Here is a 27791-nt window from a genome sequence, read left to right on the forward strand (position 1 = left end):
TTGATAATTGGCGTCTTGACACATTTTCCATTAGTACTTATCTCTGGAAATCAGGTTTTGTAGACCGAGAGGCTGTGGAATGAAATCTGTGTTTTTCTGTCTCAGAAATGTTAATCTCTGCTTTTGCCTGAAGGCTCGTTACAACAATGATGCATTTTAGAGTTTAAAATTTTAATTGCAACAGTGTAAGTGTGGTTACAGCCAGCTACCAAATATATTTAATGGGTGGGGACAATAAAACCACTGAAGCTTTGCAAGTTGAGACTCTCTAGAAATAACTCTCATATTTCTCTGTGAAGCAATTACATAGAAAATGCTAATTGTTCCCAACTGAATCACTCTTTCTTCCCATTTAACTACTTCTGCTCCCTGTAGTTTGTAATAAAATACCACTTTAAAAACCCTGTAATTGTGTGGCTCTAGCTTTGTATGAGAAGTGATATTCAAAAAAGACTGACCACTTTCAATTTTCACTGTCCAGATTCTAGGATTTATAAAGATGGTTAAAAGCAGGGAGAAAATAAGGAGAAAATATATGTGTTGAGGCTGTGCAGGACTGAATATTAGGGAGGGGAATAGGTGTGTAAGGATGAAGAAAATCTAGGTTTTCTTCAGCATGTTTACAGAAAGGATGACAAAGTGAATTAATTTATTTCATACAAGATCTAAAAATGGTTCCAGTTATCACTACAATACAGTGGTTTTGTGAGAAAAATATGATCTCCAGCCCTTCATTTGCTTACCTTTGCACAAATACTTCAAAAATGAAAAGAACATGACTTTCCACCTTTCAAGAAATCCAAATTACTGTTTAAAATCACAGCTTTGATCATACCTTTCCTAGACCATGCTAGGCTGTAGATCAGTAGGAAAATTTTGGACAGAACTTTCCAAATATTACCTGATGTGTGGTACTACTGTGGTAATACCAGTTAGTATGTTTGGTGGTTTGGGGAATGTGTAGTGCTAGCCCCAGGCATTTAGACCTCTAGCAGAAAAGTGATAGAGCTGATTGTCAGGGGTATGGTGGGAATCGCTTGCGAAAGTGCCAGGACCGTATGGAAGACTCCTGATTTGCTTGCATCTCAGAGCCCTCTTGGTCCATCCTGTAGATTTAAATATAACAAAGTTATCTTCAACGACTGCTGAGAGATTAGGGGAGGGGGGGAAGAAGGCAACTGCCTTTGCAGCATACCAGATAGGTGTATGCAAGTGTTACAGAACAAAATAATTTTAAAAGTCTCTTAGAAAGCACATTGAACATAATGTTACAGAGTGAAGTCATTTAGTACATTTTAATGTAGTGCACTGTGCCTGTCTAAAGTGATGGTGCTTGTATGAATTTTAAGAATGCGTAGAATAATTAAAAATACATGTATCATAGGGTTCTGTTTATGAGGTTAGAATGATATTTTATGTAACTGAAAAACTCTGGATTCGGGTGCTTCCTTTGCATCCATTTAACTACTAGCTGAACTTGTTTGAAAAGTTAACTGTTACAGGGGACGCTAACTAGAATTAGCAGTTTGCTGCTGGTGTAATGATGCATCATGTTTTAATACTAAAAATTTTAATCCAAAACCTGATCGCTTGAAAGTCGTGTTTCTGAAAGAAAGCAATGATTATTAGCTGTATTATAAGTAATAGCTAAGACTACTTAAAAATGAGGTAGAAGAAAACATTATTGACGTTTGGTTACTTTCTTTAGTATTCGGTAACATTCGTGACTGACTTTCTTAACTTCATCTGTTTCACTGAGATTTCATGTGTGTGTTTTTGGTTGATCTGCATGGCAGCAGGAGAAGGATGCTCCTCTGGGTGCGCTCGGTTGTAAAAGCCCGGAGCAGGATAAGGATCTCAAGAAAGGTGCTTCTTATCTGGAATAAAGCAGGTGGTGCAGCTCTGCACGCATGTTCTTCATTCCAGTTCCTTTTAAGCAGCTTGTCAGCAGTCTCCACAGAGAAACTCTCTGTGTAGTTATCATATTGTTTTTATTTGGTAACCTGTCCATTGAGTTTACATGGCTTTTTGAATGCTGTTGATACTGTAGCTGAGGCAGTTGAGAGCAGAAGGAATTGCACTGGCTTCCTTCTGTGGGAGCCTGTTCCAATGTTTGGAAACCGTTCCTGGCAATAGCTGTGTAACTTACTCCCGCAGCAGAGCGTGGATTGCTGCTTGGGATTTGTAGTAAGAGTTGTAAGTTCACTGGGTCAGAGGCAGCAGTGACCGGCAAGTGCTCACAGGGCTACCTCTTCCGAATTTTGGTCAGAGGGATCCACAGGACTGCTGTAAATTGGGTGTTAGCTCAGATGAGAGGTCAAAGAGGTATTCAGAGTGGAAACTAAACTCCTGTGTCCCAAAGGCCGATGTATTACTGAAATGGATGAACAAAGCTGGTGTCTTTGGTCTGTCTGTTCTGCAGGTGAGTGAAGATGCAGACTTCTCAGGTGTTTTGCTTTGGTGCTTCTGTCTAATCTATAGGTAAATAAAGACTCAGGCTTTTCAGGACTGTCACTTTACTATCCTTTTTTCTTCAACAGCATTGAATTATTTCTTACGACACTTCAAAGACAAGCAGATCTCATTTGACTGCTTGAGGATTCTGCTGCAGTAGAAGAGTGTAATTGTCTCTTTTTGTTTGTTTGTTTCATTTTCTGCTGTTACCTTTTGCCTTATTAATACTTCATGAGATTTTTAGTGCTCGTGCTGAAATATAGTTCCGTTTACATTCTGAACCTAAGGAAGGTTATCCCAGTAGATTGCTATTTACCTCTGCACTTGGAGTGTTTTGTGTATTTACTCATTTTTTAATGCTGTGGAGGCAAGACCACTTAACTGAAGGGTTCAGGAAATGCCTGTGTCAATGCTGCCAAATACTCAATATTTGAATCTATTAGCAGTCTTTACTGGCCCTGTGCTGTAGTCAGAACTCTGTGATTACAGAAGGTAAACAACTGAAGTACCTATGCCGGGAGCGGGAGTTATAGGTGAGCACTTTCTGTTTGGTTTTTGCTCTCTTAGGCCATGCACGAGATATATTGTGCTGTCCACTAAGCTGCTGCAGCTAGACAGCTAAACCAGCATGTTTCAGGGCAGTATCATTCCCGAAGTGCTGGTATGAAAACCCACTAGACGGGATGAATCAGCTTCCATTTATTTGCAAATTGGCAAAATGTCATCTTCCTTCTCTGCTCTCCATCTATGAAATTTTTTTCCCTGATTTTCGCACTGCTCTTTTGCAAATAACAGCGTGTCCCGATACTCGGAAACAGGAAGGTTTTTAGAGCAAGCCACCAATTGATGTGTTCAGCACTGAGGCAGTGAGACACAGGATGCAGTTTAGTAGGCGTTGGCACTAGGGAGAATTTTCCTCCTTGTAATGTGGCAAGATGCCATCTCTCCTCACCAAAGAGATTGAAACAAAACATACTCTTCCTCCTAATTATGCAAGAATTAAAATAATAAACTGTTTTGAGATCTTGGCAAGCATTACTCTGGATTTTAATGAATTTTAATCACCTCGTAAATGACTTTGAATAAAGCATCCAAATTTGAAACCATGGGTGGAACTTTTTTCCGCCGGTTTTGTCCCCTGCATAACGTGATGTTATTTAGCTTGGTCAGCATTCTTGGCACTTGGAAGAAGAGAGAAAATGACATTCCGAAGAAGATTTCATTCAGTGCTTAAGAAATCAGATCTCTATAAAGCGATATCTCAGTGGGCACAGAAAGTAAATAAATATTAGGTCTTTTCCCAAAATGGAAACACTTTTATTTAGCACAAGGTCCGAGCAAGCCATGTTCCACCCGGTGAGCTGCAGAATACATGTGTACTGCTGCACTTCATACTCGCATGGCTGTAGGATCCCAAGGATTCACAAGGCTGTGTGCATTACGCAGCCTTTTCTCTGTCCTCTAACTGCACTTTTTATGCTGCTCAACTTCATTACAGGTCTGCTACAGTATTCTTTGTTTGTGTGTCATAGCGAGAATTTGGGGTGTGTCAGCGAGAGACGGGAACGCGAGCAAAGGTCAGGCTGGATGGCAGGTAGGGATTGAGGCGCTGGTAAGTACGCCCCCAAGGAGTATATTTGTACGAGATGATGATATTTGGCTTGGGAGAGGAAAAGGCAGTGCTGTTTGGTTGATATGTTGGCATGGGAATAGTTATCACAGTAGCTAGGCTGTGCTGAACCTGTGGAAAATACTGTTACTTAAAAAGAAGTCCTCGTGTGTACTGATTTTGTCTTTTAATTTCTTTAGTGCAATAGAGAGCAATAGCTATGGGATGCAGAGGAAGTAGAAAGGGACAGAAGAGGGGTTGGAATCTAAAAGAACAGGACGCTGTAAAAAGGCTTTTAAACAAAATGGGCACAGTAAGTCACATGTGAGAGGGGAGTGGCTGGAGTCCTCCTGCCAGCAGACAGCCTGTCCCAGCACTCAGCAAAATAATGGCAGTCAACCAGAAAGGCATCCAGTCAACTTAGAGCGGCATCCAGACTATGGGCTGTGAAAGGTGAGAGTTGGGAGGTTTTTCCTTTTCAGGCAGATAAGCTTTTAAAGGCTACTGCTTTTATCAGTTTTCAGCTGATAAAAAATCTATATGCTGCTACTAAGCCTATATGATCTTTGGTAAACATCACAGTACAAGGCTTAAAACTTGCTACTTATTTTCAGATATATTTTGAAAGTGTATTTGGCACATGTAGTTTTTCGAATTGTCTCAGTGATACACAGTAAAAAGAGAAATGAGAGCGTACCCGCAGGCGATGAAGGCGGCTCAGCAGAAGCAGTAGCAAATGGTGAGCAGCAGCTGTGAGCATGCGTACGCTGCTGTGCACTCTGTGAGGTCTTCCCTTGAAATTGCCGTGTGGGTGAGTCTCTGATACTGGCTGACAAGAGAAATCCTGGGAGTTTGCAAACTCTGCAAGAATCAGCCGGAATTTAAACAACAGTTTGTGAAGAGAGAATGGAGTGGCTGTGATGGGACTTTCTTCACTGAGGAAAGGGAATTTGACTACGAGTAGTGGTAGACAGAGCACTGCAAACTCTACAGACTGGTGTCGCTAGCAGTAATAACCCATTCCTTTGAATCACAGTGAAGTTACTAAGAGTAGGGTCTGCGAGAGAAACTGAAGCATCGCAGGGGATAATCTTAGCATGGAGTGGCTACTGTGCTCCATGTTAAAAAAAGTACGTGGGCAGCATCTAGTTCCTTGGAAGGGTCCTTTAAAAGGAGGGAGAAATGCCATTATGTCTTTGGTAGCGCCAGGTGCATTTGAAGGAAGTGGACTGTACCTTTCTCATCTCCCATCTGCTGTATAAAGATTCTGATTTCATTTAACGGGGACTTTATAAAGGGGATGGACCTGCTAGTGTAAGGTTTTCTGCAAGAACTCCTCAACTCTGTAATTTTCTGTTTTATAACTCATGTTTAGTACTCAGCATAACTAACATTTTAGCTATCTAGACACTGTAAACACTTCTCATTCCTTCCCCATCTTCCAATTAGGGTAAAATAGTAGGGGAAGGATTTGAAATAGTTATTTCTTAGAAGGGAGAGATGGGTTTGATGATCATTGCTAAGACTGTGGTTTAATGGGTTTTAGTGTTATTGGAGAGCTGGCTGTTTTGGAAAACATACCCAGAACTTTCGATGTCCATTCTAGTGTCTGTTTTTAATATATTTCTAAATTAGGAATTAAAACCAGATGCAACACAAGATTAATTAGTCTCCCTGTACTTTCCCTTGTCACCATGCAGTCCTCCTGTGAGAGCTGTATGCCAGAAAGCCAGGAAGAAGGCAGTCTCACCACAAGTAATTACATTGTATGAGAACAAAAACTATTCCCAAGTTTCCTCCCAAATATAACCACCCTAAATAGAGGATCTGTTTGGGATTGCATAACTACTTCTGTAGTGATTGCAGAAATGATGCCTCCATGGAAAAGCAACAGTAGGAAAGCATCTGTGTTTCTAGCTTGTCTCTCTAGCTCATCTCTGTAAGGTTTTCTTTCCTTTTCTGTTAATTTAATACAGATACAACTGTACAATCCATTTTCCTCTTTGATACATTTTTATCCCATTTTTTTTTTTAAATTAGTGGAGTCAGCTTGACAGAGCTGGCCAGCTTTCTGTAGATCAAGGGCATGTGATTTGTGGACGATAGTTGGGAAACCACTGGTATTAAGTTGTTTATGAAATCTACTTCGGCAGCGTGATGACTAGAGAAGGATGTCAGCCCTCAGGAGGCACCAGGCTGCGTGCAGTGCTAAGGAGTGTGGAGGAGAGAGAAATCCCACAGCCTGTTTGGCCACAGGCTGCTTAAATCCCTCAGACTCTGGCTGAAACACTGATATCTCTGGACAATAAATAATCATGTCTTTCTGATAACTCTCTTTGCCCTGCTCTCTGACTTGCTGCTGAGGAAACAGGATCTCTATCTAGTTTCTTACTGGATTATATACGTGCTAGATGGTATACAACAGCTGATACAAACTCCACCCTAAACCAGCATTTTTGTTTTCAGTAGCCTAGTTACTCTTTAGACAGAGATATTTCGATCCCTTAGTCAAGACCTTTCAGTATCCCAAAGTAAGGGAAAAGGGATCTGGCAGACGACTGTGTTGGCCCTTGGTACAAAGTGAAGTAGAAGAGAAGTTGTGTACGGAGCGCGAAGGGCTTCCATACCTTGACACGGTGAGAGACCAAGGCACCTGGTGAGATCACAGAATCACAGAATCACAGAATCACAGAATAGTAGGGGTTGGAAGGGACCTCTGTGGGTCATCTAGTCCAACCCCCCTGCCGAAGCAGGGTCACCTACAGCAGGCTGCACAGGACCCCGTCCAGGCGGGTCTTGAATATCTCCAGAGAAGGAGAATCCACAACCTCCCTGGGCAGCCTGTTCCAGTGCTCCGTCACCCTCAGAGGGAAGAAGTTCCTCCTCATGTTCAGACGGAACTTCCTGTGCCTCAGTTTGTGCCCATTGCCCCTTGTCCTGTCACTGGGCACCACTGAAAAGAGCTTGGCCCCATCCTCCTGACACCCACCCTTCAGATATTTGTAGGCATTTATAAGGTCCCCTCGCAGCCTTCTCTTCTTCAGGCTGAACAAGCCCAGTTCCCTCAACCTCTCCTCGTAGGGGAGATGCTCCAGTCCCCTCACCATCCTCGTAGCCCTCCGCTGGACTCTCTCCAGTAGCTCTTCATCTTTCTTGAACTGGGGAGCCCAGAACTGGACACAGTACTCCAGATGAGGCCTCACCAGGGCAGTGTAGAGGGGAAGGAGAACCTCCCTCCTCCTGCTAGCCACACTCTTCTTGATGCACCCCAGGATCCCATTGGCTTTCTTGGCAGCCAGGGCATACTGCTGGCTCATGGTTAACCTGTCGTCCACCAGGACACCCAGGTCCCTCTCCGCAGAGCTGCTCTCCAGCAGGTCCACCCCAAGCCTGTACTGGTGCATGAGGTTGTTCCTCCCCAGGTGCAGGACCCTGCACTTGCCCTTGTTGAACCTCATCAGGTTCCTCTCTGCCCAGCTTTCCAGCCTATCCAGGTCACGCTGAATGGCAGCACAGCCTTCTGGTGTATCTACCACACCTCCCAGTTTGGTGTCGTCAGCAAACTTGCTGAGGGTACATTCTAACTCTTCATCCAGGTTGTTGATGAAGAAGTTAAACAAGACTGGGCCCAGTACTGACCCCTGGGGGACACCACTTGTCACCAGCCTCCAACTAGACTCAGCGCCGCTGATGACAACCCTCTGAGTTCTGCCATTCAGCCAGTTCTCTATCCACTTCACCGACCACTCATCCAGCCCACACTTCCTCAGCTTCCCTAGGAGGATATCATGGGAGACTGTGTCGAAAGCCTTGCTGAAGTCAAGGTAGACAACATCCACGGCTCTCCCTTTGTCTACCCAGCCAGTCATGTCATCGTAGAAAGCTATTAGATTGGTCAGGCATGATTTCCCTTTGGTGAATCCATGCTGACTACTCCTGATAACCTTCTTTTCTTCCACTTGCTTCATGATGGCCTCCAGGATAAGCTGCTCCATCACCTTTCCCGGGATGGAGGTGAGGCTGACCGGCCTGTAGTTCCCTGGGTCCTCCTTCTTGCCCTTTTTGAAGATTGGAGTGACATTTGCCTTTCTCCAGTCCTCGGGCACCTCTCCTGTCCTCCAGGACCTCTCAAAGATGATGGAGAGTGGCTCAGCAATGACATCCGCCAGCTCCCTCAGCACTCGTGGGTGCATTCCATCGGGGCCCATGGATTTGTGGACGTCCAGATTGCTTAAGCGATCCCTCACACAGTCCTCCTCGACCAAGGGAAAGTCGTCCTCTCTGTAGGCTTCTTGTTTTACCTCCGGGGCTTGGGATTCCTGAGGGCCAGTCTTAGCACTGAAGACTGAAGCAAAGAAGGCATTCAGTAGCTCTGCCTTCTCTGTATCCTCCGTCACCAGGACACCCGCCTCATTCAGCAGCGGCCCCACGTTGTCCCTAGCCTTCCTTTTGCTGCTGATGTAGTTGAAGAAGCCCTTCTTGTTGTTTTTGACATCCCTTGCCAGCTTCAATTCCAGGTGAGCCTTGGCCTTCCTCGTTGCATCCCTGCATGCTCTCACCACGTTTCTGTACTCTTCCCAAGTGGCCTGTCCCTCTTTCCACATTCCATGGACCTTTCTCTTCTGCCTGATCTCCGCTAGAAGCTCCTTGTTTAACCATGCAGGTCTCCTGCCTCCTTTGCTCGATTTCTTTCTCAGGGGGATGCATTGCTCCTGTGCATGGAAGAAGTGTTGTTTAAAGAGCAACCAGCACTCATGGACCCCCCTTCCTTCGAGAGCCCTGGCCCACGGGATTCCTCCCAGTAGCTCCTTGAAGAGGGCAGAGTTAGCCCTCCTGAGGTCCAGGGTTTTGATCCTGCTTATCGCCCTGCTTCCTCCACGCAGGATCCTGAACTCAACCATTTCATGGTCACTGCAGCCGAGTCCACCTCCAACCTTCACATCCTCCACCAGTCCCTCCTTGTTTGTTAACACGAGGTCCAGCAGAGCGCCTTTCCTTGTTGGTTCCTCCACCACTTGCATCAGAAAGTTATCATCGATGCTCTGTAGGAACCTCCTGGATTGCACCTGCCTAGCTGTATGGTCTTCCCAGCTGATGTCAGGGTGGTTGAAGTCCCCCATGAGAACCAGGGCCTGTGATTGTGAGGCTGCTTGCAGCTGCCTGTAGAAGGCCTCATCAACCTCCTCCTCCTGGTCAGGTGGCCTGTAGTATACACCCACCGTAATGTCACCCGTGTGAGCCTGTCCCTTAATTCTAACCCACAAGCTTTCAACTTGTTCCTCATTTGCCCCCAGGCCAAGCTCAATGCATTCCAGTTGCTCCCTCACATATAGAGCAACTCCCCCTCCTCTCCTTGTTGGTCTGTCTTTCCTAAAGAGTCTGTAGCCATCTATGACAGCATGCCAGTCATGAGAGTTGTCCCACCACGTTTCTGTGATGGCGACCAAGTCGTAGCCGTCCTGCTGTACAATGGCTTCCAGCTCCTCCTGTTTATTGCCCATGCTACGTGCTTTGGTGCAAACACACTTGAGCTGGGCTGTCAATCTCACCCCTGGCCTTGGCACTCCAAGCCTAGGCTCATCCCTAGTGAGCTGGCCGATGTCCCCTTCCCCCTTCGAACCTAGTGTAAAGCCCTCTCAATGAGCCCCGCCAGCTCGTGGCCAAGAATTCTTTTTCCCCTTTGTGATAGCTGAGTTCCACTTGTTGCCAGCAGGCCCGGTGCTGTGTACACCTCCCCATGATCAAAGAAGCCAAAATTTGACTGATGGCACCAGTCCCTGAGCCACCTGTTAACCAGGTGAGTTTTCCTGCCCCTTTCAGTGCTGTCCCCTGCCACTGATGGGATGGAGGAAAACACCACCTGCGCCCCTGATCCCTCAACCAGTCGCCCCAGTGCCCTGAAGTCCCTTTTGATGGCCTTGGGACTTCTTTCTGCTATCTCCTCCCCGCCAACCTGCATTACCAAGAGGGGGTAGTAATCAGAAGGCCGCACCAGACCAGGGAGTTTCTTCGCAACATCCAGATGTCCAGCTTGGTTTGTAGTGAAGTTTTGGTTTTCTCATTCTGAAATGGGAAAGAAAGACTCTTTCGCTGGAGGCCAGGTCATTTCATAAGGCCTGAAGAGACCAAAATACCCTGAATGAAAACTTGCATGTGGTGGCTCCAGGTACTGGGAAGTTCCTTTCTTGCACGTTGTGTATATTGCAGTGTCTCTTGGAACTGCTGTTCGGGATTATTTGTTGTGTATTTCATCTGGATTTTTGCAGGCGTACGAGCAACTCTTAATTTTAACATCGTATCTGTAGAACTACGTAAAAAGGAAAGAACAGCAAAACAAAACCAGGAGCAACAAAACCCGCCAGACCTAAAGCAGCCTAGTGCTATATTCAGTAAAAGGTAGCAGACTGCTTTTTAATTGAGGGACTTTGCAAGTTTTCCTCAGAAGGAACAGGTGGGGCTCACCTTGTTTTGCTCAGATCATGACTGGCATGGCAGTTTAATTCAAAGGGGAATAAAAATTCATCATTTTTTCTTTCCTCCTATACAGAACGTTTTAATGTAATTTAATTTCACAGAATATATTTCATAAAATAAAGTTGAACAGTTCTGCCCAGTCCTTAGAAGCGGAGCCTGGAAGATGTGCGAGGACACCACGTGCTGCTCTCCCAGCCTCTGAATTCCTCAGGAGCCAGAGTTTGGATGAAGTCGCGTCTCTTGGGCGGTCTGTTTACTGTCTCCCATTTTCAACATTCTTCTCTTGACCTGCAGTGTCAGTTTGTGAACTCCATTACAAATTCCAGTACTGCAGGTCAGGAGATGGAGTAGAGGTTTTAAGTAATTCCAGGCTGGTTTGGCGTGAGGTAGATAAGGGTGTATGATAGAATCAGACTCAAGTTAGGCGTGGTTTATCTTGATTTTACTCAACTGAAGTCAAACAAAATGACAAGGAAAAACATCCTGATATAATTGTAATCAACTTCTGTGAGGTATGGACAGTAATTGCCAAAGTTATGGTTGCAGGAAACTAGAACATTAATAAAGTCACAGTACTGGAGCTGCATCTGTTCTAGACCTTAAAGTGAACGATCATTTCCAAGGTGATTGAATTAGTAGACATTTGTAAATCATTTGCATAATTCATTGCTAAACAGTAATTGTTGCTTATTTCTAAGGCTGTGAACATTTTAAAGACAGTACTTTCTTACTGTAAACTTGGCTTTAATTGTGTTTTTAATGCTGGAGATAGAACTCTTCAGATCTGCATTCATAAAGAACAGCTGAGCCAAAAAAATCTATTCCGCTCCCCACCCCCCGGCCTTTTGCTGAAGGCTGGGACAGAAAACCCTTTCTGTCCTGTGGAACTGAAAAAGGACACTGGCTCTTCATTTGAAATCCAGTTTCTTGGTTTTATGTAAACCTGAACCATTTAGGTATTACCAGCTGGAAGGCTACACAGTCGCATCGCATGTTCTCAAGTCTATAGGGGGCTAAACCTGCCAAAGCACTGGTGATCCTTGCTGGTTCTGCAGGACCCCTTACGGTTTAAGATAAAAAGTTTAAGTTGTAATCTAGTATCTGAAAGTTACCAGATTACATTTGTTCAGAATGCCTTCAGACAGACGGCCGGTTGCTGCCTGCCTAGCACTTGCCACTGGGCAGCAATGGATCCACACGGGTGGGTTGTTATTGCCCTGTTTGTCATCTCAGTACTCAGTAAAGATTATGGATGGGTATAAGGAAATAGAAAAGAGGTAATAAAAATCTACTGGGGTATAATCTTTTGTAGTGAGAGCAAAAGCCAAAGAGTAGATAAGCACTGTAATCTTAAATGTCATAAACCTTTAGGCCTACAATATACTGAGCTCAGTTCTATTCTTAGTAAGCAATTCCTTCTCTTGAATACCCTGAAAGGGAACCTGCAGCAAGAAAAAGTTCAACAGTCAAGCACAATTTGCTCCGCGTTTCTGGGATCGAACAGTTCCAACTGCATTAAAACCTACGCAGTCATTTTGGACTTCGTAGCCTAAGACGCAGCTTTTAGCCTCGGGACGTCGTTGTAGCAGCTGTCAAACATGTCCCGCTTGGTCCTAGGGCTGCGCGCCCATGTCCCCGAGCACGCACGCGGCTCTGCTGGCTCGAAGCCCGCAGGTCGCGGTCGAGCTGCTCTGCTGATGTGTTGGGCGAGCTAGTAAGAGGCGAGGAGAAAGATATTTTCACTTTTAACTTCGAGATGCAACAGCGTCAGAAGGCTTGTTTGCCCGAGCGGGCATTTTCCGTGCGTTCGGGGCGCCGGCACAAGCCCTGCTCCGCCGGGGGCTGCCGCGGCGCTGGGCCCGTTGGCGGCCCGCGCCTGACACCTCCCGGTGGCGTTCCCACACCGCGCGCCGCCAGGGGACACCGGAGGGCCCCACAGCTTAGCAGAAACACAAAAAGCAGGACTGCTGTTGCGCGATGGTCACACTGAGGTTTCATACCCCTCAAAATTATTTGTTTTGTCGTCTGCATCAGCTTCGCGACATACGCAAAACCTCACACAAATCCTGTATCTGTAGTTATTCCTGTTTCCAGGTTTCCCTTGCAGAATTCTTTATTTTGATGGCATTTATAAAAAGGGGGGGGGGGGTGGGGGTGGGGGTGTGTAAGCAGTTTTTAAAACGTGTCCAATATGTAAGAGGCATTTTAACTGTGTTATGAAGTCTAATGAATTTTTAAAATGCATTTGGCATCTAACTTGCAGCTTTGGGACTTCTGCCACGTGAGAGCAAAGCCTTGTAACAGTACAGGCTTTGGACTCTCATAAATGCAATTTCCTGAAGTAAAGCTCACAGCAGTGTTGTCCTGGATGCTAGACCACTGTCTCTCGGATTGCCCAGGAATTTACTGAGCTGATGTGCATATATATATATAAAAGAAGCAGTGGGAAGATAGGTATGTGTTTAATTTAAAAGAAGCCGATGGTTTTGTTTACAGGAATTACATTCTAGTCCTTCATCTCCATTCCTCTTCGCATTCCTTTCATTCAGAGGCTCAGACTGTTTACATGGTCCACTTCCCTGGCGTTCAGCTAAACCCTGGAAAGAAAGGCGATTTCTCCAAAGAGCTCTGCTTGGGCAGCTCCCCCCAGATGAATGGTACGTGTGGAGAGCTGGTGGGAATTTAGAGCCCGAAACTGTCAGCATTAGCGTGGGGTGTTTGGCAGTGGTCCTGAAACAAGGGCTGCTGCCCATGCTCCAGATGCCTGCTTGCTTCTTAAGGTGACCAACAATATGGCGTCCTTGGGCCTGGGACACGCCGTAGCCACTTACTAGCTGTGTTCGTTCTTTGAATTTCTTTAAATGTTTTCAAACTCTTTCTTCTTCCAACTCTGACTTCTTGAGCAGGCAGTCCCAGCCAGAGCTTCATGTGGTTCTCGCTGTTTCCATCAGCACCAACGCTGTTCGGCCCTCAGCAAGAAGGCTTGGGGCCTGCTTTCACCGTCCTTCAAGAGCTTTCCTTCAGTTGTACGTATCTAAGTGAGGTATCCAACCTCATGTTCTTCCTTTGGGCCACCACTGGTTTTTTCATTGCTCTCCCTGAGTGTGTTGGCTGGGGTGGACGGAGCTGTACGTTGCAGTGCTGCAAGGTGTCCAGCCCTGGATGTTACGTGTAGGCTTCAGAGCTTCGTGTGTGGTAGAAGTTGAAGTACCCTTCTGAGCACTTTCCATGTCATGTCAAAAAAAATCTTTGTACTTTTTTCACTCGCTGTTTGCTTTCCTGAAAAGTCCTCAAATGACTTGTGAAGATTGTTCAGAACATGTCTGTCTCCTGCTCCACACAGAGACCTGGAGCTTTCTCCTCAGACAATGTCATCCCTGAAATGAAATCACTGAGACAACAGAGTTGTGGGTGAGCATTTCAAGGCACCTTAGCTGCCTACACCTTTTTGTGCTGGGTTTGGTTTGAGTACAGCCTACAAAGCGTTTAAAGCATTGGCCTGGAAATCCAAAGCTGAGATAATGCCTTCACTTACTACAAGGATAATCCAGCTCTGCTCTCTTCCTGTTATTCTGATGTTGTTTTGATCAAATTGACGTGACCAGCACTTAGCGAGGCTTTGCAGCTCTTGCCATGGTCTGACATGACATGAACTTGCAATTAGGAGAGCGTGCTCCCCTGGAGCACAGAACGGGGCCAGCACGGAAAGGGGTTCCTAAACTCCTGCACCCTCTCTTCAAGGCAAAGTGCCAGAGTAACGCTTTGTCCAGAGTAACACAGGGCCAACTTGTCAGAGGGAAGCTGTGGGAGGTTTGGGAGAGGTTTATTCTGCAACTGGCATTAAACTGAGTTGCCCACTTACAGGTCTCTGCATGAGCACTGGGTGCCTGAACTCCCCATGCAGTCGCTGGAGCTCAGAGAGCGATGCCGCTCCCTGCTGCACACACCCGCTGCCTTGTGCCTGAAATTGCTGTTTCATTGGCCAAATCTCTGCTCCCTATACTGGGAATTAAGTGTCAGGTACACTTGTAGACACCTGTATGTGGATACCTATAGCCAGATGTCTTAAGCCGAATCCCCACCCTTGTTACAAAGTGAACTGGATTTTGCAGCATCCAGAAATACCAGCATTTTTAAAAATCTATTCCAAATTCCCTTCCTTGAAAATTCATTTCGGTTGTGTGCCGTCAGTATGTGGCCCTGTCAGAAATCCAGTTCTCATCCATTGTATGGAAAGCAGATTTAAAAAAGAATTTGTATATATAATTTAAGTACTCTTCATTATTTAATACCTCTAAAAGCATTCACAACTGTAGCCTCTGGACAGTCAAAACTATGGCAGTTCAGCTCCACATTAACCCTAGAACTTGAGAATTTCCTGAGAGATGGAATATATTAATTTCTATCAGAATATTCAACAAGGTACTGAATAGGTTGAAAAATCTTCCTCTTTCTTTACGAAAAATGAATCTGTGGTCAGGCAGTTTCCATAGCTGCATATGTAAATATGTAGCAAATACATTTCCCGTCAGTTTTTTGCATGCTGTATTTTATAGTTCTTTTTTGTATATTTACAGCTGGGTAGGAGGAATGAATACAGAAATGTGTTTGGAAATATTTGAGTGCCTTTCAAGTTGAAAAAGAATGAGAAATGGTCTTAGTCCTCACTAATAGTTGCTGGCTGATTCTGAAGACCCACATCTTTTATATGTCTGCCAGGTTCAGAAATCTGCCCCATCCTGCAGTTAACACACCTGGGTCACACTCTGCTTTCCTCGCCTTCCACAAAGTGGAGCTACAGCTGCACCGAGAGAAAGGGTTGTGGAACAACGACTGAAGCATAAGGAAATAATCTGCACTGAAAAAAAGTTGAAGCTTGACAGCTGAAAGTGAAGGAGAGATAATTCATCAATCTAGCTTTGCCATGCTCTAGATCCAGAAATCATAAAGGCTTCTCATCTTAATCCATCTTGAGCGAGCAACGAAGTGCGTGTGCTGGTTGCACATGGCATGCCCTCTCTTCCCTTTGGCACCGATCTTACCGGGGGTGGTAGGATGTGTTTCTCGTGGGAGACAGCAGGGGTTTGATTTACAGGTAGAAATGCGTGGCAGCACGTACCCCACCACTGAGTAGCGGTGACGAGGTTCTACTGTGACTCCCCACAAGATACTGCACGAGCAGCTTTGTGAAATCTCTAAAAACCCCTTCAGCGATACTTGCCAGCTGAGTGAGAGTGTGCAGACGCTCTTGACGTTGAGCTGTGTCAGGACTGCGAAACTCCGGTCCCTGCTGCAGCCCTGCATGGCGTATTGCCAGCCTGAGATCAGATAACTGGCATTCAGTTTCTGCCTACAGCAGAAGAGCAATAATACTGACCAGCTCACTACTGAAATCATTCTTTAGCTATGACAGGCAAGGTTTATACAGCACGCTGAAAAAAAGAGTTATTTAAGTTCGTAATTATGGAATTAATGGTATTGTTAACATGTAACTCTGCTACATATAGCCTACAAAACTCTCTTAAGTTCTCAAAGAGATAAAGATTCTTGTTTCCTAGTTACATATGTGGAAACAGAGGTAGCAGAAATGTGAAGTAAATTACATGATTCCCTGAAAAAAAGCAAGTCAGGAGTAAAACCTGATCATCACAATGTACTATTCTGCCAGTCAGGCCAGCAATTACTTAATTAGCTCCTAAACACACCAGAAGTTCAATTAACTAGGATGGTAAGCCTGACAAAAAACCTGCTGAAGCTGTGGTTAGGATCAGAGACGGTCTGGGAAATGCAGCCCTGGACTGTGGAGCAGAAGAGAAAATCCAGGGTACGTCCAGCTGTGGGGTACGTCTAAAGGCAGTGTTTCACCCTGTTCTTGTTGACAGAATCAGCACAGGTGATGGCTCAGCCATGCCTGTGCGTGAACTGACGCTCACTGATGTGAAGGTGAGAAGCTCAGGGGGGGTTGAGCTGACACTGGTGCAGCTGGTGGGTGAGGGATGGTGGCTGATGAGGTCATGGGACCGATGGGACTAATGCTGGACATCCCTCAGGTACGGATATTCTGGCTCCTTGCTGTTGCGTTTACCAGTAAAGATACCAGCTCCCTTGTATGCCTTTTACACCGAGTAGGGAGGGAGGGGAAGCAAACGGGGCTGGTGCAAAATGCACTTCTGCCTAAGCTGATGTCCTTAGCTGCCCCTCAGCAGGACCTTCCTTGTTTCACCCTGCAGTTCTGGTGAAGGGGAAGAGCTGACCGTAGGTGTTTGCTACGCACACTGCACTTATTAAACATGGGAAAATACTTGCCTATTATCTGTAAACTAAGCGAATAGCTCACTGCTCCTTACTAACTCCTTGGTTTTTGTTATTACACCTTGGGCTGACACTGAACTGTATCTCCAGAAAGTCTCCAGGAGCCATGAGATAGGGATCATAGAATTGTTTATGTTGGAAAAGATCTTTAAGATCATCAAGTCCAACCATTAACCTAACACTGCCAAGTCCATCACTAAACCATGTCCCTAAGCACCATGCCTACACATCTTTTAAACACCTCCGGGGATGGTGACTCAACCACTTCCCTGGGCAGCCTGTGCCAGTGCGTGACAAGCCTTTCGGTGAAGAACTTTTTCCTAATATCTAGTCTAAACCTCCCCTGGTGCAACTTGAAGAAGTTTCCACTCATCCCATCACTTGCTACACAGTAGAAGAGACCAACACGTACCTAGCTACAACCTCCTTTCAGGCAGTTGTAGAGAGCAGTAAAGTCCCCCGTCAGCCTCCTCTTCTCCAGGCTAAACAGCCCCAGGTCCCTCAGGCGCTCTTTAAAGGACTTGTGCTCTAGACCCTTCACCAGCTGTGCTGCCCTTCTCTGGACACGCAATCAGTTATTTCATGGTATTATCCAAATCAGTAATTTCCAAAGAGCTGGAATTTTTTTCCCCCTGATGCACACCCTGTGGTTGTCTTGTCAGACAACTGTTGCATCATGTTTGCATTGCAAGAAAGAGACCATGTCGCTGCTAATAAGGCCAAATACACTCCATGGATAACTGTTTTAGATAATTAACAGGATCAAATGTTTCCATATGTTCTAAGTAGTTCAGATGAAAAGGATACAATTCTTGCAGGATTTTGAAAACTGATCTAGCTCTGCAAACCCATGTCACAGTAAGTGGCTGTTGCCCAGTGTGGTGATATATTGTTAATGAGGTGATCAGGAAATGGCATTAATCTCTCTTTTTTTCTTTTAAATGTTTTTCTTTTTCAATCTAAGGAACAGTACAGCAGCCTTTAAGGATACTGAAAATCCGGACAGCTTTTGAGTGAGATGGCTTGGCTGATGATAACATGATTGTTTAGCAGATTATGTCGATGGTAACTTCAGATCTGCAATGTTAAAAGCTAGGGATCTCGAAGCCTTTTGCTGTGGCTTTGAAATGTCTATAGCTAGCATTTGCAGTGTACTAGTGCCCAGGTGCCCAAATTGTGGATCAGAAGTCCATGTGCTGCAAACCGTAGGAAAAGAAGTCGAATGTGGTAACAGTGTGAGTGTGAATGAAGTGGGGAAGTGCGATGTATGCTGTGTGATACGCTCAGCAAGGAGTGCTGCGTTGCTGCTTTCATGTGGAGGAGACCTACTCTTTTCAAGGTGCTGAGGAATACAGCATGCCAGTGCGTGTTTGTATTTAACAGCTGCTAGTCAAGGAACCTGCTGTGTAATTGTGCGGGGACATGAAATATTCTGTCATGAAGGAGCCCCTCATCTATCCTTGAACATATCAAGAGGGTGAGAGGATTTATGGAGCTGTCACCCAGGAGATAATGAATGTGCACACATGCAAAAGAAAGTGAAGATACTATAAAACCCTTCGCCTGGCTAGCAAGGAAATGAGAATTCCTTGATAGTTAATGCTTTTAACTTGCTTGTTCTTTCAATGCATTTTAAAATCTAGATTCCAGTGGTTTACTTTTTTTCCACCTGTATTGACATTCTGTTTAACATTTGATGTCTGCTCTGTGTCATGTAGATTTTGCCTTTTGAGATAACTGCAGGTAGATACAAGATAGTGGTGCAGCCCAAAGTTTGCTCCCCGTGAGATGCTTGGAAGAGAGGACCTGGGTCAAACCGGCCTGAGTTGGCTCGAGTAGCGATGGTCCTCTTAGCGTGTGATCAGAGGAGAAGTATTTGCGCTGCCAGCTTCAAATAGGGCTGGGAGGAGACTGGCTGAGGCTAATGTGCATCATACTGATTGTGCAGCTACCTTGGTTGTAATGAAATGGGCTCGCTTTACGGTGCTAGGCAGAGAGAGTGTTTGCTCTCTCTTAAGGAAGGAGTTACCGGAGATTTGATGAAGGCACTTGACATGATGAAAGTTGTGGTGGGAACTGATTTAGAATTTCTGGTGCAGGGAAAAAAAGCCTTCGGTGTCACCCAGTCCATCACGTTTCTTCCCCATCAAAAGTGCTACTACACTTCTTTGAAGTTCTGGTATGACTCATCATTGCCAATAAGGTATAGAATAAGAGCATGAGAAAAGTATACCTTACACTGCACATGTACAGAAAGGTATCATATTGTGGGAAGCGATTAAACACTGTAGCATCTTTCAAATTTATATTCTGAAACAAGAAGTAACTGGTTGCAAAGGCTTTTGCAACTCGGTATTTTTCCCTAAACCCATGTTCCTAAGAGATTGTTGGGCACCAGTTATCACAGAGTGAATCACAGAATCACAGAATGGTAGGGGTTGGAAGGGACCTCTGTGGGTCATCTAGGCCAACCCCCCTGAGTGGCTGAATAAACTTTAGAAGGGAAAAGAAAGTTGGCTAAGAAACTAAGTGGAGCAAGGGAAGCATGAGAAGAATCAACAACAGAACAGCTTGTGCTCAGCTGTATTAGGGAACACAGTAAATACAACATAAACAGTAGCAAACGTGGGATCAAAAGTTTAGTTAGAGGAGATCTTGTGGCAATATTGACCTAACAGTGACATGGGGGAAGACCAAACCAAAGAAGACCATGTGGTGCTGGGGCAGTATGGCCAGAGACAAAGCTTCAGTCCTCTGATCTGCAAGTGATTGCTTTTTCTTCCTGCATTTTTTTCTGATTTATTCCTCTGTGTTATCTGTACTTCAAAAAATGTCAGCTGGAGAAGCTTGCGTGCTTTTCTTGCTTGCTGTTGTTGCATTACTAATTACCGCAGATTTAATTATGGTCACGGTGCTCAAACCTTTCAGGCAGCTATTTGTTTGTGTTAAATTCGAGGAGTGAGAGCATTAACCAATTCTCCTCATGACTGGGCTGGAGCGGGAGAGGTAATTCTTTCTGTGGGGAAAAAAAGACTCTTTCTGGAAGGATGGAGCAAAGCAACAATGACAGCCTGAATGTTCTCAGGTTTTTATTCTGGAGACCTGGAAGACTCAAACACAGGACAGTATGTGGCCTAGGTTGGAATCATCTTCTCTGTGGTACAAATCTGTAGCTAGATACTTTTTCTCTAGTATGGTAGAAGTCTGTAGCTAGGATACATATTTATTCATTTGCTTCACATTAATTTTTCTGTTCATTTGTATAATCTCCATAAATGTCTTATGTTTCCCTCAAGATTGGGTCTTCAAAAAAGATTTACTTTTCACAACTTCTTCCTGCCAAGGACTTGCTCGATTCCTTTTTGTACCCTGTGTTTGAGCTACAAAGATTTACCTGATTCGGCTGCCATGGAGAGCTTTTTGCCCTATACCAGATCATATGACAGCTTTTCACAGGGTAGTATTTTCCAGTTTTTCATTAGGTGTTTTTCAAGGCTTAGTTTGATCTTTGAAGAGCACTTTGAGATATTTGCATGGAGGGTCCTATGTCTCAGTGGCAGTAGTCACTGTAATGGAGAAATGCCCTTACTGAAGCCAGGAGGGATCCTGCCATCTGTACACAGTGCTGAGCTGGGACACCTAGACATGTTCTGTGGATGTGTGAAGTATGTCTACAACTAAACGTATTCCAGGTAACATATATGAAGTCTAAGGATGTGTATGAGGGTAGTAATTTGAACATGCTTTGTGTACTCCCACTTCATCGTAAGCTTTCATTACATTCTTAGACACTACTGAGAAAAAAAATCTGTTTTTCTGTCAGCAATTCTTGTACAAAAAAGAAATTCTGCCTTCATTTTTCTTAGTGGCTTGACAAGCTCTCCTACCTTCTCTTCACATTTGAGATCATCTTTACAGACTTTTTTTATGCTACTGTTCACAAACCTCTCCAGAATCTTTTGAGTGATCAATAACATTTGAGCTGAAGTGCCTGTCTGGGCACTTGATTCTCAACATATGAAATTAGAGTTGGCCTTGTAATTTAGGTCTGTTCCACCTGAAATAATTTTACGCCACAGGTAAATTTTGTTAACTCATTCATCTGTTTTCTAGATCATTAATAAATATTCATCTGCAACAATTAAATTCTTAGAACCCCACCCTTAATCTTACATTATGTTGAAATTTGACTATTTAACCTTCATTTAGTTCACGAAAAGGACTCTGTCAGTCACTCTGATTACTTAATTTCCTTGTACCCTTCTGTCAGGTCTCTTGCGTATCAATCAGTGTCAGATCATGGTGTATGGTTGGAGAGGAGTGAGTGAAACTGCAAGAAATTTAATGAAGCAAGGAGTTAAAGCCAATTAAACAATTTAGCCAATTATTATTAACGTTGAGTAGTTGGCTTAGAAATTCCTGAGTTAAACAATAGAGGTAACCTTGTATTTGAAAGAAAGAAAATATATGAAAGCCATTTTGAATTGTGAATGTCACAGAAACTATCTCAAAAAAAAATTGGTTTAATAATATTGTCAGCTTCATGAAGAAAAAAACATCTTGAGCGGGATGCAAGTTGCTGAGCCTCAGAGTCTGTCTTTCACCAGAATGAGTGGATGATAATGTATCTGACTAAGTGTGAAATAATTGACTTCAGCATTGCATTCCAGGTTCCAACCTGTCAGGCTTTTCATCAGGATTTACAGCCCGAGATCCTCCTCCTTCTGATGAATGGTCCAAGGGAGATGACAAATATAGCCTAAGCCCAATTTGGAAGTCCTCAATGACAGATCTGTGTCAGGGTTTTGGAACAACCTCTTGGTGCCAGTGGGCGCTGCTGCTGCTTAGCAAAGTCATGAAATCTGCTAGGCTAAGGTACGAACAGAATCACAGAATGTTAGGGGCAGGAAAGGACCTCTGTGGGTCATCTAGTCCAAACCCCCTGCTGAAGCAGGGTCACCTACAGCAGGCTGCACAGGACCTTGTCCAGGCGGGTCTTGAGTATCTCCAGAGAAGGAGACTAAACAACCTCTCTGGGCAGCCTGTTCCAGTGCTCCGTCACCCTCAGAGGGAAGAAGTTCTTCCTCATGTTCAGACAGAACTTCCTATGCTTCAGTTTGTGCCCGTTGCCCCTTGTCCTGTCGCTGGGCACCACTGAAAAGAGTTCTGCGTTCACGTGTATGTGAATGCAATAAATGCAAGGAGAGAACTGTCCCTGGGCTCTGGGAGGATGGGAGCAAAATTTGGGAGGTTTGTGCAGGGTCATGGGATAATCTTGATTAGTGGAGCAGAGAATATTTTGCTGCTTCTTTTGTTCACGAGAAAAACTGATGTTGGCTCTGTTTGGTGTATAACATCAGGGCATCGCCTACTGAGTGCTTTCCTTTTTGTAAGTAATAAGAGAGCATACAAAGATATGAAATAATTGACAGAAATTAAATGTAAGCTGTCAAACTGATGAGACTGGTTCTGTCAGAAGACGAAACTCTCTTGTTTTGGGTTTTTTTGGTCTACATGGCTGTTCAAAATCTCAGTATGTTATTGCGCAGTGCACACATGGAACAAAAAGACAATACCACCTGCCCCCTCCATCTTCACCCTAAAAGCCTGGAAGAACTGTCTTCACTTCCGCAACCTGTCTGGCCGCTTCATGAGCTCCATTATGGATGTATAGATCATTCCCTAGTTTGCAGAACTTTTAAATGTTGAATACAGCGTAACCTTGAAATAAATCTCTTTGTATGGCTGTTGTGTTTGAAAGTGTTGCTGCAGGTGTCAGTCAGAAAGTACCACACAGAGTTAAATTCGTCTGTGTATTAGTTTGTCACGTACTTTTGGAACTACTTTTTGGTGCAATATTAGAAGTATTCTTTGTATTTAATATAAATAGATTTACTGCATATAAGATAAATGTAACTAAGACTGGCTAAAAGTTCTTGTGGTATGTACAGAGAAACCCTTTTCCATACTTTCTTTACTGCCTGGATGAACAACAGTGTTTGAACTGACACTGGAAATAGGGGCTGGGCATGAAGTTCATAGCTGTATGTTCTGCAAAGCAGGTCAGTATGCACATAAGAAACTGAACTGGCAGCCTGGAGTGAAAATGCTAATGCATAAATAAATAAGGGAATTGACTGTTAGAGTAATCAAGAAAATATAATGTTCTAATTCTTGCTTTGCATACTAACAGGCCATTAACTTTCATTGACTCAAGATGTGAAAAGTGATCGAGAGGCACAGATCCTTTGCTTTGGTAACATTCTGTCAGTTGGGAAGAATGGTTTTCTTGACAGTTGATTAGGGGTTAAAGGAGCTGAATAAAACTGGTAATTTTTGTTTCTTTTCCCACTTAGTATAACAGCTATTATATGAAGCATTTTTCCTTACATTAGCTGTAACGACTGTCTTTAACTGATTAGCCCTGTTGGAAGAACTGCTTTTGATTGACAAGGATGTCATTTTGGTATTCTCAAGATCCGCAAACATTGCTGGTGCATGCAGAACCTGGATCAAAGTATTTTTATTTATTGACTTTGGGGCCTCCTCTTAAGCAAACTGCTCCTCTTAGGGAAGTACGTGCTTGATCTGACCATGCAGCAGCTTAGATGGCGAAGAAGGGAGCAGCAGCATCCCATAGCTCCATAATGTGGTACCCGCCTCCACCTATGGGGAACTACACTGCACCACAGGAGTGTTAGCTCCTGCAGAGCAAGCAGGCATCACCTCACAGCAGGTCCGTAAAGCCACAGACATGGACTCCAGTCATTCACAGTTTTGGAAGAGTAACCAGGCCCACCAGGAGATGTCGGCCTGCTCTCGCTCGCTGAGAAGGGCATCAGTCCATTTGGTGCTCATTGATGCTAGACGAGGAAAAAAAAGGTTAGCTGGGAGAGAAGGCGGCACTTTCTGAGCAGCGGGAAAAGGGTCAACCCTGAAAATCTTTACAATGAGCTCTAACTCTTAGTAGGGCCACGTCTAAGCAAGGGCTGTGGTTAAACTGGTAGGTATCAGTAATTAGCACAGTGCGGTTCCTGAAAGGAATGGGCATATTTCTTTTCAGATTGGGGAGAAAGCAAGGAAGGGAGGATTGCTGTGGAAGATGGTGACATAAACCAAACATGGCTACAGGTTTGGGGGGTTTGTGTTTTAGTGGGTTGAGGGTGGGGAGTGTGTGTGTGTGAGTTGTTTCTCCCCATAGGCTTAGGAACTTAAATTGTTTCGTAGCTCAATGTTTTTCAATCCTTTCTTGTTTTGTGGATTCACTTCCTGCCCCCACCCCAGTTTAAGCTATTATTTAATGAACTTTAGTCTAAAAGAGGCTTGATTTTATGGCCAGCTTAGAAGTAGCTCTTGAATGTAAATCAAAATGTACCATCTCTCTCCAAACGAAAACTTCAGCCACGGCTCTAACACAATTGGCTTGAAGAGTACCGATGCGTAGGTAACCACTTGGGAGTTTTTGTCATGGTATAGAAACTAGTCCGTGTTTTGATGTTTTTGGAGGCAAATAATCAGGCTCTTGGGAAAACAAGGTAATAGTCCTTCATCTGCAATAGAGGTGGAGAATTCATGTACGAGAGCCGTGCTGGTTGTGTCTGTCTTTTACACTGATGAAAGTAGCTTTTCACAGCCCTTTGAAAAGTGCCGTGCTGTTACAGTTGCGATACTTCCAAGTTTATGAGTGTGTGAAAGTCCTAGAATGGAGTGTCTTCTCAAAATTTTAGATCAAAAGAGAAACACGGGAACATCAACAGGAAATAAAACATTTTTATTGAATATCTGTGTAATATGTATGTTATTTTAACGACAATTGGAAAACTCTACTGTGGGAAGTCACTACACAAAGTGAAACAAAATATAAACCACCTCATCAAAAATGAAGGTAAATTACGGCTAAAGTTGTCAGCTCGCGGGCCACGAGCGATATGGCAGGATAAAACACCCCAAACATTTCTACAAGATACAGAGAAAACCCACACAGAGAAACACTCAAGCAGGCAGTAAATATACACAAAGGCAACTAGGATCTTTCTACAGCATCAGATTCTAATACTTCACACAGCTTTGTCAGAAAGGTACATGTGGCTTCTTTGAGGATGAAAATGTCATCTTGGTCACATGGCAGGTTCAGTCTCCGAGAATCATCGTACCTTACAAACCCATTCTACGGTGACGTTCGGTCTGGCAGTGTAGGAAGAGAAAGCATTAAGAATACCTTAACAAAACGAATCAGTCCTGGCTGTTTGAACCTGCAGCTACCCTGAATGAACAACTGAAAGTTGGAGACCATGAAGCTCTTACGCTGGAAAGCTGACTATCTACTTCTTTTCTTTGGTGGGGTTTGGTCCTTAAGGTTAAGATCTTAACGTATTCCAGCTTGATGCTTTGCATGTATGCGCCTGTTTCTATCAGAAAATGTCTCACTTGTGTTTTTTCTGTGTTTCATGTAAAAAAGAAAGAAAATGGGCCTTGCTATTCTCACTTTTGGAGGTGGGGAGAGATCCAGACTTTTATTCTCCTCCCACATCTTTGCTGCTTCTTTTACCTGCCATGTACTGAAAGCGTCGGTGCTTGGCCATCGCCGCACTGACCTCACAGGCTGTCGCACCTCTCCCAGAAGCAGCAGAGCCTCGAGGGAGGCTGTGGAATTTCGTTTTCAGTACACAGTTCTCTGATTACATTCATCGTTGTTCTTTGTTCTCAGTAATTTCTTTTTGCTACAATCAGGAAGAAGATGAATGGTTAACTTCCCATGCCTCCCTCCAAAAGGCAGAGCATTTCCACATTTCTGGGGTAGTTTGCATTGCTGAAAATAAGGAACTCTTGAAAGCATTATAAATAGATTGACATCTTGGAAAGGTAAGTGAGGGGCCTCAAAGGACGGTACACGAGATAGAAGTGGTGCCCTAAATGACTTGATGAGATGGTACAAGCCAGATGACATGCTGGCTAGCCGTAAGATGACTATCTACAGTAAAGCGGCAGGGAGCGAGGGGTCGGGAGGTTGGAAATGCAGAGTATTGCACAGGGTTTGACAAAATGCTGCGTGGTCAACCCATTCAATATAGCATCCTTGTCCCCTGCATAGCTCTCCAGTTCTACGTTGGTCCGTAGTAGCTAGAACTGCTTGTGCTATGCATTCCTTCGGCAGTGCAGTAGAAGGGAATGGCAGTATTATTACAATATCACTACGGAATAAATTGATTGCTATCCACTGAGAAAACTACATTTCTAAGCACACACGGCAGTCACAGTGATACACAGAGCAGTCTTTCAAGACTCTTATGGAATGACTAATAGCTTCATAATAGTGCCATTTACTACATAATAACATTGAAAACATTTAAAAACTCCTCCTGAAACGAGCATCTAGTATACAGAAGAGGTTGCTTCAGTTTTCTAGAACTTGTTCTTTGTTTTCACTTTTTTTTAAAGGACAAATTAAAACTTAAGTATAAATAGTATATAAAAGGTCACTAGCTGTTCTCTTTTGGCTTACTTTGAAGTGCATTTAGAACTATGGCTAAATTTTGTCATCTTCTGATGGGATTACAATACTGTCTGTTTACCATGAAACTACTTTGTATAATAAACTCACACAGCTGTGTCTAAAAAATATTCTGCATTCCTTCTAATCTGAGTTAGTATAATAAAATATTTTGTTACAAAGTCTAATGTGCAAACTCATTATAATGTGAAATCGTGGATGGAATTCACAGTATGCAAATTTTGTATAAAGGTGATAACGGAGAGCTACTCTTGTTTTCATGGCAGCGTTTTGCTACTGCTGCGTCTCCCCCCTCCCTGCACAACCTCTGCAATGGTCTTGGTTTGTGTGTTTGAAGAAATCGTTGCCTCCTATGGAACTGCTTCCTCAACTTTCAATGTAAAGCCATTTCAGTCTGTTATGCGTTTGCTTTGGAATATATACAACAAAATTGTATCCTCGTTTCTGGCTACGTCTCCTTGAGGTCAGCCACGGAGCTGCTCAGATCATGCTAAGTTGCCTGTGAAAGAAGTCTACCCCATCGGATTTGCCCCTCCAAGATTCACAGTGGACGCGCAGCGTGTTATTAGGATGGTCCAGTTGAAAGCTCAGATTTAAGTTGTCCTTTAAGATGTCAGTGTAACACTACTAGTGCCTTACAAGTTGGAATTTTTTTTCTGGAATGCAGACGATACAATAGTTACCCTATAATATATTATCAGCTCTCCTATATCTCAGTCAATTTACATAATTTAAAATAGAACATCTTATTAAAAACATCTAGATATACACAGATTAGGAAACGCTTACAACATACAAATACACAAACTAGAAATAAATTCTCAGCATACTGGTGTATATATACAACTGTGTGATACAATAAATAATTTCTGTCATGCTCTATCTACACATCATATTGCTTAAAAGAAGAGTAGATCTGGGGGGCAGTGGTGAAATGAAGCGCCTTTAGAGGGCTCTCTACATTTAAATTTGTGCAAATTAAAACAGGAATTTAAAAGTACAACTGATCTGTGTCAGGAACACATGGCTGGAAATGAAAGGACCCATATTACTGAGGTATTTACAGATACTGGCTAAAGAGCACTATGTGGGCAAATGCAGAAAGGCTTCTTCTTCTTCTTCTTCTTCCTCATAATTTGATTTAATTTCATTTACTTCTTGACTGCCAGCATGGCATCTACCTCCTCCTCAGGCTGTAAGGTGTGCCACTGTGCAATGGGCCGCCGGGGGTTGGCCAACATGTCTGACCAGTGCCGCAGCTCCGCGCCGGTGCTGTTGTAGCCCACAAAGACTTTTCCGATGGCATCGTTCTTGCCAATCTTGTCATAGTCCAAAACAGTCACAACAATTTGCACTTTCTACAATGAGACAGAGAAAGACCAGTGAGTGTGGCAGCGAGGGGAAGGTGGGCAGGGGTAAAGCTCGCGACAG

The 27791-nt window shown here is 44.0% G+C and overlaps 1 protein-coding gene across 4 annotated transcripts in view; it reads right to left on the reverse strand.

The window, feature by feature from the left end:
* Positions 1-24599: 24599 nt before the first annotated feature.
* SYT1 (synaptotagmin 1) overlaps positions 24600-27791 on the reverse strand; it is a 359923-nt gene continuing 356731 nt past the window's right edge. For all 4 annotated transcript variants that reach the window (XM_075429339.1, XM_075429340.1, XM_075429341.1 and 1 more), the window contains one exon: positions 24600-27718. In XM_075429339.1, the coding sequence (XP_075285454.1) occupies positions 27512-27718 (207 nt within the window). In that variant the 3' untranslated portion in view covers positions 24600-27511. The remainder of the gene's footprint in view (positions 27719-27791) is intronic.

Source organism: Opisthocomus hoazin, chromosome 8, assembly GCF_030867145.1.
Source record: "Opisthocomus hoazin isolate bOpiHoa1 chromosome 8, bOpiHoa1.hap1, whole genome shotgun sequence".
Taxonomy (NCBI): domain Eukaryota; kingdom Metazoa; phylum Chordata; class Aves; order Opisthocomiformes; family Opisthocomidae; genus Opisthocomus; species Opisthocomus hoazin.